The 11,796-nt window shown below is 46.6% G+C and overlaps 1 protein-coding gene across 1 annotated transcript; it reads right to left on the bottom strand.

The window, feature by feature from the left end:
* Positions 1-6,230: 6,230 nt before the first annotated feature.
* Positions 6,231-11,640, bottom strand: NPY4R2 (neuropeptide Y receptor Y4-2). The gene is made up of 2 exons (XM_081911835.1): positions 11,283-11,640; positions 6,231-7,686 (listed from the first exon to the last, which is right to left on the bottom strand). The coding sequence occupies exon 2, from the start codon at positions 7,607-7,609 to the stop codon at positions 6,503-6,505; it is 1,107 nt and encodes a 368-aa protein (XP_081767961.1). The 5' UTR covers positions 7,610-7,686; positions 11,283-11,640; the 3' UTR covers positions 6,231-6,502.
* Between the last annotated feature and the right edge of the window lie 156 nt (positions 11,641-11,796).

Here is an 11,796-nt window from a genome sequence, read left to right as displayed (position 1 = left end):
GGTACCGCTCTGGTGGGAAGGTAAACGGCATTTCTGTGTGCTGCTCTGTTTTGCCAGAAGCGGCTTAGTCATGCTGGCCACATGACCCGGAAGCTGTACGCCGGTTCACTCGGCCAATAAAGCGAGATGAGCGCCGTAACCCCAAAGTCGGACACGACTGGACCTAATAGTCGGGGGTCCCTTTACCTTTACCTTAACCCATTGTCCTACTTCTGACTGCATGTCTCCCTCCTAGTTACTGAAATGCCAACACGAGTCCGCCTTTTAACTAGAGCTTGGCTACCGCGGGCGATGCTCTCCGCTGAAACTCCATTTCCAGAGGGGAGTCTGTTATGTATTGAAGTTCTCACCCTGGCCACCAGGGGCATTATGTACAGTCATACCTTGGGTTGAAGTAGCTTCGGGTTAAGCATTTTTGGCTTGCGCTCCGCGGCGACCCGGAAGTAACGGAGCGCGTTACTTCCAGGTTTCGCTGCTCGCGCATGCACAGACACTCAGAATGATGTCATGCGTGGTAGTGGCAAATCGTGGCACACGCAGATGCAGGGACACAGGTTGCGTTCGCTTCAGGATGCAAACGGGGCTCCGGAACGGATCCCGTTCGCATCCAGAGGTACCACTGTATATAGTTTTCACTCAGGTCCATGTCGGTTAATTTAGGCGGGAAACCCTGGGCTGTTGTTGTTGCAATGTTGACAGCTGGCTGCCTATAAAAGCGGGCCAGCTGAGCTGTTTGCTGTTCAGTTCAGTTCCAGCTTACTTATAAAGAACTACTTGGAGAAATCTCTGTGTCGTCTGCTATGTCCACCCACTACTTAACAGAGTCCCTAAGATGGCTGGCAACTCCTGCCAAATGTATTGTGCCGCTTTCCTTTGGACCACATCAGTGAGGCTGAGGGGGGTCTTGTTGTCTTGGTAGCCCAGGACCAACATACACACTGGCCAGGCTTGCACCCCGGGGAGCTCATTTGAGTGCTGATAATGCAGTGGTTTGACTTCACCCCCGGAGTTTGCAATCCATTGTCTTTCGAAAAAAACGGATGCCTACAACAGGAGGATGTGTTCAAATTCATCACTGAATATAATCAAATGCTTTGATCACTTCCTTTGGGATCCCAAGTACTATATGATAGGCTGAAATCTTTTATCCCCCCCACCATTTATTGACATAGTGATATGGAATTGCATTAAGATAAACATGTATTTTGATTGTCTTGCTTACACAAACACACCCAATAAACCATTCAGATCAACGGAATCACATTTAGCAAAGCTTTTGGCGAAATTCTAGCAACAACAACAATTTGTTTTCACGTCTTAAAGGTTAATTGCCGCACCCCAGTCTTGTGGAGTCACCTATATGTACTGCCAACCCTAACACAGCATCTTAAATCAATTTCTTATGCTATACTACTCCTGGGGGGTGGGAGTTAAATAACTTTCCCTTTGCTCCTGTTTCTTTTGAATCAGCTTCTGTATACAGAATAATATTTATTCATGATAGCAATAATCATAATGCAAACTCCTTTCTACTGTCCCAAGCAAACATTGATTAGCTGGACAGAGCCATATAATTTGCTTTTCTAATAAACCAGGGGCCCATGCACTTCTAAAAACCAGCATCCTGGTTTCAAATCTGCTTTCATATCAGAGACAAGAAAAGAGTCGAGTAGCTCCTGTCACTGTTTCCGAGCTTTTAATAGCAGCCCGCGTTGCGCAAATAAATCTAGCGAAGTTTTCCAGTAGCTGCGATTCTCTCTCTTCCTAAGTAGGAAGCCTAATAAGGGTTGCCAAGTCGTTACTGGATTGCCAACTGACCAGGAAAAACACCACTACCAATTGGCCTTTCTCTTCGCATTCTCGCCTACAGGGTGTGTTTCGAAATAATCATTTTCTTCTACTGCCATTTCTGAAGCAGTACAGTCGTCCTTTCCATCACTTGTCTTCTCCCCATAGCTGTCAAGCGTCCATTATTTGGCGGGACAGTCCCTTATTCCAGTGCCATGTCCCGCTGCTGTCCCTTATTGATGATGTCCCTTAAATAAGCTACTGAAGGTAATGGGGCCCTTTCTATGTCCAGCTGTCCTTTGTCAAATTGTTGCTGTTTTTTTGTGTTTAATATATGCTATATGGTAATTTATGGACCTAATAGGTATGTAAAGCCATTTCCACACAACAAAATGTGTATTTTATCAAAGTAATTGTTGATCCCTTATTTTGGCTGCTGATCCCTTATTTTCGAGGCCGCTGGTCCCTTATTTTCAAATCTGTAAGTTGACAGCTATGCTTCTCCCCATATCACAGGATCCAGCTTCAGGGTGTAGGTGGGGTGGGGTTTTTTTTTGCAACAAGCCTTGAACCAGGGCAAACACTGCAGTTCAGGATGGGGTTACTATTTGCTGCAAACCGATGAATGACGGGTTGTGGGTTGTGTGCGCACAGCCTACGGGCGTGATTAGGTGCCTTAACGAAGACAGAACTGCCACGCCACACCCTCAGACTTTGACTGCCAAGCCCCGTGGACAAATATTTCCATTTTGACTCTTTATCGACTTTCCTGGAACATCTGGCTGCTGAATGCTAGAAGATAACGTCTGAGTGAGATGTGCCAGCTGGCTGATCCAGCGTGGCAGTTCGTAGGGGCTGGCATCCTTTTTCTCTGCGTCTGTGAATATTTCTTATACGTTCGAACATTGCCGACTGACTGTTAGTCCACCGCTGCTAATTCCAGCTTTGCTTTGTCGGTGCTTGCTCTTTTTTCCTTCCCCCCTTTTTTTATTCAAAATTATAACAAGACATATTATCCACAAATATATCATCCTTGTCCCCCCCCATTTTTCCTCCCTCCCCCTCCCACACAAAACCCACCCACCCCACCCCCCCCCGACTTCCCTCAGTTCCAGTCTTTGGTTTCTCTAAGAATGCTGTTTTCTGCATGTTACAAAGTTGTATAGATCCTCAAACTATTTACCTTATTATTATCAATAAAAAGTTTGTGAATGTTTATTCAAAACCTGCCAAGGAGTCCAGTTCGCTTTGTTGCGTCTTCAGATACTTTGTAAAGGGTTCCCATTCATCCTTAAAGTCACAGTTATCCTTGTCCCGTAGCTTATATGTCAGTTTGGCCAGTTCTGCATAGTCCATCAATTTTCCTTGCCATGATTCTTTAGTTGGGGTTTCTTCAGTCTTCCATCCTTGTGCTACCAGAACTCTTGCAGCCGTTGTCGCCTACATGAAGATGTTTTTCAACTTTTTTGGCAGGTCTTTCCCTACAATCCCCAACAAAAATGCCTCAGGTTTTTTAACAAATGTTAAATGGAACATGTTCTTCAATTTGTTGTATATCATCTCCCAAATTTTTTTAATTACCTTACACTCCCACCACATATGATAAAATGTTCCCTCCTTTTCCTTACACTTCCAACATATATTTGAACTAGTTTTGTACATTTTCTCTAACTGCACTGGTGTTGTGTACCATCTGTACATCATCTTCATGTAATTCTCCTTCTAGGTGCTTGCTAAGCACTTCCTCCAATAGCAAACGTGTTGGCAGAAATAGAGGCAAAACGGGGGCACTGAGAAACAAGAAAGAGGGGTCCCCGAGCTACAAAACAGCAGAGGTTTGGAGGAGTAGAAAATATCTTTTTAAAAAAGAACAACAACCCAGAGGGAAGGAAAAAACAAAGAAACCCAAAAGAGCAGTGTTAGGATTGGTCATGCTTAGAAGCCAGTACCAGTGGGGTGCAGTTCTTGGGCCCCACAAGCGAGAGAGGTCCTAATCGCAGCTCAGTGGCCCTGGGCACGACAGCTTTGCTTTCTTTCCCCCACATGTTACAGAGCAGGTGTGCTGCTGCTGCTGCGGAATGAAGATGCTCCAGTTGCATCCGCCATTTTTATTTCCCAAGGTGCTTTGCTCATGTGGGTTCTGTCCTCTGCAGTAGCAAAGCACCTGCTCAGGAAAATGGTTTTTTTAAATAAATAAATAAACTTTTTAAAAGGAAACATTGCTGCCACCTGAGAGTGGAGAGCAGAGATGGAATGCATGGATCCCCCTTTCTTTCCTTCGTTTGGGAATGAAGGAGCGTCTCCACCCCCATCGTTCTGCCCTTATGCTGAGGTCCAGCGCCAAGGGCCTTCTGGCGGTTCCCTCATTGCGAGAAGCAAAGCTACAGGGAACCAGGCAGAGGGCCTTCTCGGTAGTGGCGCCAGCCCTGTGGAACGCCCTCCCATCAGATGTCAAAGCGATAGACAACTACCTGACATTCAGAAGACATTTTAAGGCAGTCCTGTTCAGGGAAGTTTTTAATGTATGGCATCTTAGTGTATTTTTTGTCTTTGTGGAAGCCGCCCAGAGTGGCTGGGGAAACCCAGCCAGATGGGCGGGGTACAAATAATAAATTATTATTATTATTAGGAAAGAGGCCCATTCATTCCCTTCCTGCTACTAGGCAAGGAGGAGGGAGGAAATGACAGGATGATTTTCAATCACACCCATGCACCCCTTTCAGTGGCGTAGCGTGGGTTGTCAGCACCCGGGGCAAGGCAAGTAATTTGCACCCCCTAACCCGTGGATTTGCGCCCCCTAACCCTAACCCCCAGATGTTGCGCCCGGTGCGGCCGGCCCCCCCTGCACCCCCCAATGCTACGCCACTGACCCCTTTGCAGGTGGCATGAGACCCACCCCCTAGATAGGAGGGCAGTGGGGTGGGGGCCCCTTAGAGGGCATCTTGCTCAGGAAACCCTCAGACTTGGCCAGTACCATTGTCAGTCACCCTGGAATGCTGAATGCCGGTTGCAAAAGAAAAGGGGGAAATGGCGGACAGTTGGAAGAAGTGGAATTCCCTGCTCATAACAGGGATGGGGAATATTTGGCTCCAACTCCCACCGGCCTCGGACAACACAGCCAACGGATATGGATGATGGATGATTCTATCTCCAATAACTGCACCCCCTCGCAAAATTGTATTTTAAAATTAAGTTTAAAAACACGAAAGTTTGGATCGGGCAGCCTTCCAGTGCCACATAGCAAAGCAGCTGAAGGATGAGAGTGCAGGAATAGATTCCCCACTCCTGAAATTCAGAGTCACTGAATGTTCTCATAGCAGGCTATCAAGAGTCACTTCTTTTAGAATTAGTCAAACTAAAAGGAAGAATTCGAAACCGGCGGGACCAGGATACACAGAAGATTGGTGTAAATTTACGGACTATTTGAAAAGTAATTGTGATGACCAGATTACATTTGTAGGTTTGCAATAAGTTTTGTGAGGTGAATAATTTCAATTATTGCATAATTGGATAAAAAGGGAGACATTAGTGAAGATAATTAAAGGTAATATGAATTTAAGAAATGCAGAAGAAATGATAAAAATGGGGGATCATCAGAGGTGTTGATGGAAGTCCAAAAAGATTGTATAAGATGTGAAATTCTGTGGTATGTATGACAATTAATATGTTTAAAAATGAATAAAAATTATATATATATAAAAGAGTCACTTCTTTTAGGATGTCAAGATAGCAGTGGAACCTGCCACACTAGGGTCCAGTGTGTGCTATTAAATAAATAAAGCGAAACAACAATTTTTTTAAAAAACGGAGGAACAGGATAATTCATGTCCTCTGTGTTGCAGGGCACAAACTCAATTACTTGCCAGATCCTTGGTGCTAAAATGTGGGGGGACCTTCCAGAACTTGAGTGTGGCGGCATTGCTGGCTGGAAGATGCTTCACTGGGGCCCCGACGGTGGAATTCGAACGGCAGTGCCCATCCTGATAGGTGGAGGGGGCAGAAGCCCTTGCCACGTATGGGAACCGGATCTTAGCCTGCACCCTGCTTTGGCAAATGGGGAGGCAGCCTGGGATATGGGCTGTGCCGGGGGGCGGAGTGAATGGAGCTGACGGTGGGCTTTCCTCGGATCCGCCTCTTGCCCATTTAAGCAGCCCACACCTGGGGCACAGCCTGTTTGTTTCCCCATCCCACCCACCCTCAGTTTAAGCTGATAGTCAATGACTTTGCTGTGGCTGCAGTGGTCACGAAATTCTTTACAGGGCTGGGTAGGAATTTGCCCACCAGGATAATTGGCTCTTACCAGCAAGCCGGGGCCGAAAGCACTCCCCCAGACGGCGGTCCCTGTGGGGGTCACCCTATTAGATGTAAGTCTTAGTGAAGGACCCATTATTAGGAACCCCCAGCTGGATTGACCATGTGTCACTTCCGGCCAGGCAGGCCGAAAATATTTAGATTGCCCCAAGCCAAACCTCTTTCATCTGTATTCAATAAAGTTGTGGCCTGTTTTTACCCCAAACCCAGTCTGATTGGTCTCTTATTTATATGGGTTGGGGTATGGGAAGTTCGATGCCTTATCCTGCAAGTCTCCTTCAGACAGTTGTCTTCTGCAAATTGGAGAATGACAGATACTGCAACTTGGTGGTGGTGGTGATGGAGGAGCTAGCAGATATAGGTGAGGTCCAAGCCTCAGGACTCTGAAGGTTCAGCCTAGGAGTTAGATAGGATTCTGCTGACCGCTTATCCTCAGCGAATCCTTGGAGAGTTCCATCTGCCTGGTCGATACAGGTATCATCTCATATTCCTGCGATGAGGAGCGGTGATGGCAACCCAGAATCAGGGCCTTCACTTCTTTTTTGAAGTTCTTGTTGAGAAAGCCGTAGATGATGGGGTTGATGCAGGCTGATGCCATGGCGACCAGATGGCACAGGGAGAAGATCAGATCGTAGATACAGTGGGGGATGATTTTGTAGTCCCAGTCATCGATGGCATTGAAAACATGAAGCGGCAGCCAGCAGACTGCGAAGGCGGTGACCATTAACGCCAGCAGAATATTGATCTGCTTCAGGTGGCTCGCCCGGCAACTGTACTCGTGCTTCTTCCGAAACATGTCCTCCCTCTTCCGTAGGCGCAGGTAGATGTTCAGGTAGCACACCGCAATGAGGAGAAGGGGGATGCAGTACTGCACGAGCAGCAAGACAGTGGTGTAGGTGACCCTGTAAACCTTCGACGGCCAGGAGGGGAAGCAAACGACCTTGCTCGCCAAAGAATCCGTTCTGCGGAGCTGCTTTGGTAAGACATCGTCCAAGATGCTGTAAGTGACGAAAGGCAAGGACAAGAAAGAAGCAAAGATCCAAGCGATGGCAATGCCCAGGTAGGCTTGGGAGAGGCTGGGCCTCCAGCCGGTGGGGTTTACGATGAGCTGGCGCCTTTCTAAAGCAATGAGCACAAGCGACAGGATGGAGACGGTCAAAGACGTGCACTGGATGAACAAGGTCACCCTGCACATGGCTTCGCCAAATATCCAGTGCTTCAACAAGACCGTGGTGACGGTGAACGGCAAGCAGAATATGCACGTCGTCAAGCTTGAGGCTATCAGATTGGCGATAAATATGTTGGTGACGGCAGCTTTCTCTTTATGTCTGGCCAAGATGCCGATGAAGCACAAGTTTCCTAAAATGCCTACCAGGGTCTCCAAGCTGTAAGAAGCGACTAGAAACAGAGTAATATCTGTGCTGTTTCTACATGGCTGGATAGTGTGGAAGGGGAAACTCCAGTTGCTCTGGGGTGGAGACGATATGTTAGAAGCCACAGTCCTGTTCATTATGGAGCCAAAGAGGTGTGTCGTTGGTCGGAGGGTTAGGCACTTCCTGTGATCTTACTACAATCTGTCGGGGTGATCTGCAAAAGAGAGAGATGGTTTTATTTCTTACTGACACAGTCTCAACACTGGAGCAGACTAGGGGATGTAAAAACATCTTGCAGCAGTCACAACTTTCTCAGCAGACTCTGTGCACAGCCGCACTGCATTCAAAGCTCTCTTATATCCTCCTTTTAACAGTTGTGGGAGATCCTGGGAACGGCAGTTTGTTAAAGCTGAGAGTCATTTTGGACTCACAGCTGTCCATGGAGGCGCAGGTTAATTCTGTGTCCAGGGCAGCTGTCTACCAGCTCCATCTGGTACGCAGGCTGAGACCCTACCTGCCCGCAGACTGTCTCGCCAGAGTGGTGAATGCTCTGGATATCTCCCGCTTGGACTACTGCAATGCACTCTACGTGGGTCTTTGAAGGTGACCCGGAAACTGCAATTAATCCAGAATGTGGCAGCTAGACTGGTGACTGGGAGTGGCCGCCAGGACCACATAACACCGGTCCTGAGAGATCTGCATTGGCTCCCAGTACGTTTCTGAGCACAATTCAAAGTGTTGGTGCTGACCTTTAAAGCCCTAAACAGCCTCGGTCCTGTATACCTGAAGGAGCGTCTCCACCCCCATCGTTCAGCCCGGACACTGAAGTCCAGCACCAAGGGCCTTCTGGCGGTTCCCTCATTGCGAGAAGTGGGGTTACAGGGAACCAGACAGAGGGCCTTCTCGGTAGTGGCACCCGCCCTGTGGAACACCCTCCCTTCAGATGTCAAAGAGATAAAGAATTATCAGATGTGAAGGAAATAAGCAGCTATCCTATCTTTAAAAGACATCTGAAGGCAGCCCTGTTCAGGGAAGTTTTTAATATTTAATGCTGTACTGTTTTTAACATTTGATTGGGAGCTGCCCAGAGTGGCTGGGGAAACTCAGCCAGATGGGCGAGGTATCAATAAATTATTATTATTATTATTATTATTATTATTATTATTATTATGCTGAAATGGCAGTACCCATAACAAACTACACTTCCCAAGATTCTTTGGGGGAAATCATGACTGTTAAAAGTGGTACAAGAAAAGGTTTAAACCAGGGCTCAGCAACCTTTTTCAGGCGTGGGCCGGTCCACCGTCCCTCAGACCATGTGGTGGGCTGGACTATATTTTGAAGAAAAAAATATGAACTAATTCCTACGCCCCACAAATAACCCAGAGATGCATTTTAAATAAAAGGACACATTCTACTCATGTAAAAACACGCTGATTCCCGGACCGTCCACGGGCCAGATTGAGAAGGAGATTGGGCCACATCCGGCCTCCAGGCCTTAGGTTGCCTAAAGGTAAAGGGACCCCTGACCATTAGGTCCAGTCGTGGCCGACTCTGGGGTTGCGGCACTCATTTTGCTTTACTGGCCAAGGGAGCCGACGTTTGTCCACAGACGGTTTTTCCAGGTCAAGTGGCCAGCATGACTAAGCCTCTTCTGGCAAAACCAGAGCAGCCTCTTCTGGCAAACCCCTGACAGTTAAGTCCACTCGTGGCCAACTCTGGGGTTGTGGCGCTCATCTCGCTTTATTGGCCGAGGGAGCCGGCGTACAGCTTCCAGGTCATGTGGCCTGCATGACTAAGCCGCTTCTGGCGAACCAGAGCAGCGCATGGAAATGCTGTTTACCTTCCCGCCAGAGTGGTACCTATTTATCTACTTGCACTTTGACGTGCTTTCAAACTGCTAGGTTGGCAGGAGCAGGGACCGGGCAATGGGAGCTCACCCCGTCGCAGGAATTCGAACCGCCGATCTTCTGATTGGCAAGTCCTAGGCTCTGTGGTTTAATCCACAGCGCCACCCATATCCCTTTTAGGTTGCCTACCTCTGGTTTAAACATAACGAAGTGGCTCTGACCCGAATGCAAATCCGAAAGATTTCTGCCCCTGCATAATCTCAAGGTGGATGACACTTGAAGTATGGCAACACAGAAAGCTCATGCACAGCTAAACATAGCTTTGAATGGGATTGGGACAGTTTATGATCCCAGCATCCACTTTCTTTCAACCAGAGACAGGAGACAAAGGTCAGCCTGCTCCAGAGATTTATGCTGAGTGGGATTTTGTAGGAAAGTTCCTTTTGGAGTTCTGGACTTTCAAAGTCATATTTTAAAAGCCGAGTTTCTTTAAACTGTAAGAATTTACTATTAATGCATATTTTGTGACACTTTTTATTTAAATAAATGCATGTTTAATTATGTAAAATGAAGGCTGAAAATGCACTTTCATCCATTTGGAGTTCATTCCCGCCTCAGTAAAAATTCCTTTTAGAAAACCCCAAGGAAAACTGCACACATTTCTTCAAACCCAAATTTCTCTTTGTATGCCTTAGAACTGATCTTGTAACGTAAAGAAATCAAATCATACACATAAGACACTGATGGGTTGCGCTGTTTGAACGTTCTTCTTAAGGCTTGCTTCCCCTAGACTTACTTAAATCGTACACATTATATTTCAGCAAACACAGAAATACTCATTCGCTCTACTCATTCAGGGTCTTTACTTTCATACAACACCAAAACAACAACATAATAATAAGCCTTAAAGATCTATACTGGGTGCAGGAGAGAAAGATGTTTCAGTATTGCCAGTCTATGTTTCAGAATGATCAATTGCCAGAAGGTTCTGAAGGCACGGGGATAGAAATATCTGATTTTGTTAAAATCTGTTAAAATTGTGGCATGGTTTCACTGCTTCCATGTCTTAAAATGCCTTGGGGAAAAGCAGCAAAGCATATCCTACCATAACATTTCTACTTGTGGGTTCTCTGTGCCCTCCGTGGCGTACATTATATTCCTTTCCCAGGGCCACATAAAGGACCATCCTCAATCATATACGGAACACAGAAATGCTCTCTTTTCCTTCACCTATAAACCGCATTTCTCCCCCGTCTGTCTTCACATACACAATGCGCTCTGAGGGCGACTCCTGTGAGCCTGATCCTACTGCCTTCTTGGAAAATACAAACTGTTTGTTTGTTTGTTTGTTTGTTTGAAAAAATCACAATCATAGCAGGGGTTTCATTGTTCTTTCATGGTGCTAACTCTGGTGTGGAGAGAGTGGCCACACAGGGAATTTCCAAGAAATCCGTCCGTCGCTCCTGTCTGGCTTATTGACGATCGTTGTAAACCACCCCGGAAGCCTTTTTTGACCAAAGAGTGGGTTAAAAATACTTTTTAAAAAATCAATAGTTAGTGGATAACATATCACTAATTCTAGAATGTTCTAGGGGCATGGGCAGCAAATTGATTTTCTGGCTTACCTTCGCCACCCACTTCTAAGTGCTTTTTTCCATGCTCTTGTGGGTGCTGAGTGGGGAAAGTACCGTATTTTTCGCCCTATAAGACGCACCAGACCACAAGAGACACCTAGTTTTTGGAGGAGGAAAACAAGAAAAAAAATATTCTGAATCTCAGAAGCCAGAACAGCAAGAGGGATCGCTGCGCAGTGAAAGCAGCAATCCCTCTTGCTGTTCTGGCTGCTGGGATAGCAGCCTGCATTCGCTCCATAAGACGCACACACATTTCCCCTTACTTTTTAGGAGGGAAAAAGTGAGTCTTGTAGAGCAAAAAATACGGTATGTGCAAAAAGACTTACCTTTGATACCCCCCAGGAGCATATCTGCTGCAAGCATACACCAGGGATCTCCACCGGCAGAATCAAATGAGCAACAGGCCAGCAAAACGAGCATCTGATCACCTTCCTGGTCTTCAAAACTCGTCCCTCTCTTTTCTCTTTCAGTATGAAAAAATGGGTGCCAGTTCCCTTCCTCAATCTCTCTACCTCCAAAGGGACGTTTGTCATGGAGTTTTGATGGGAATGCAAATCTCTGGCTCCCTCTTGTTGTCTCCTTAGAAAAGAAGAAGCAAACTCTTAGCTGCAGGAGAGAGAAAGAGAGAAGGAACATGCAAATGATGTGAAGCAGCGAGTCAATGAGCATGGCAGCCAAATGAGTATAAACAACTCAGATTGGCTGCATTCATCTTTATATGCAGCCTGGGCATTGCAGTCTGGGGTGGTGGTTTTTTTGGTCACCCATGGGGCATCTTTGATCTGTTTACCAGATGGCTCTGCAGAAAGTCACTCCCAGCATCAAGGCTTGGCACGTCAG

The sequence above is a fragment of the Podarcis melisellensis genome (assembly GCF_964234715.1).
Source record: "Podarcis melisellensis genome assembly, chromosome: 5".
NCBI lineage: Eukaryota > Metazoa > Chordata > Lepidosauria > Squamata > Lacertidae > Podarcis > Podarcis melisellensis.
This window is presented reverse-complemented; position numbering and strand designations above follow the sequence as displayed.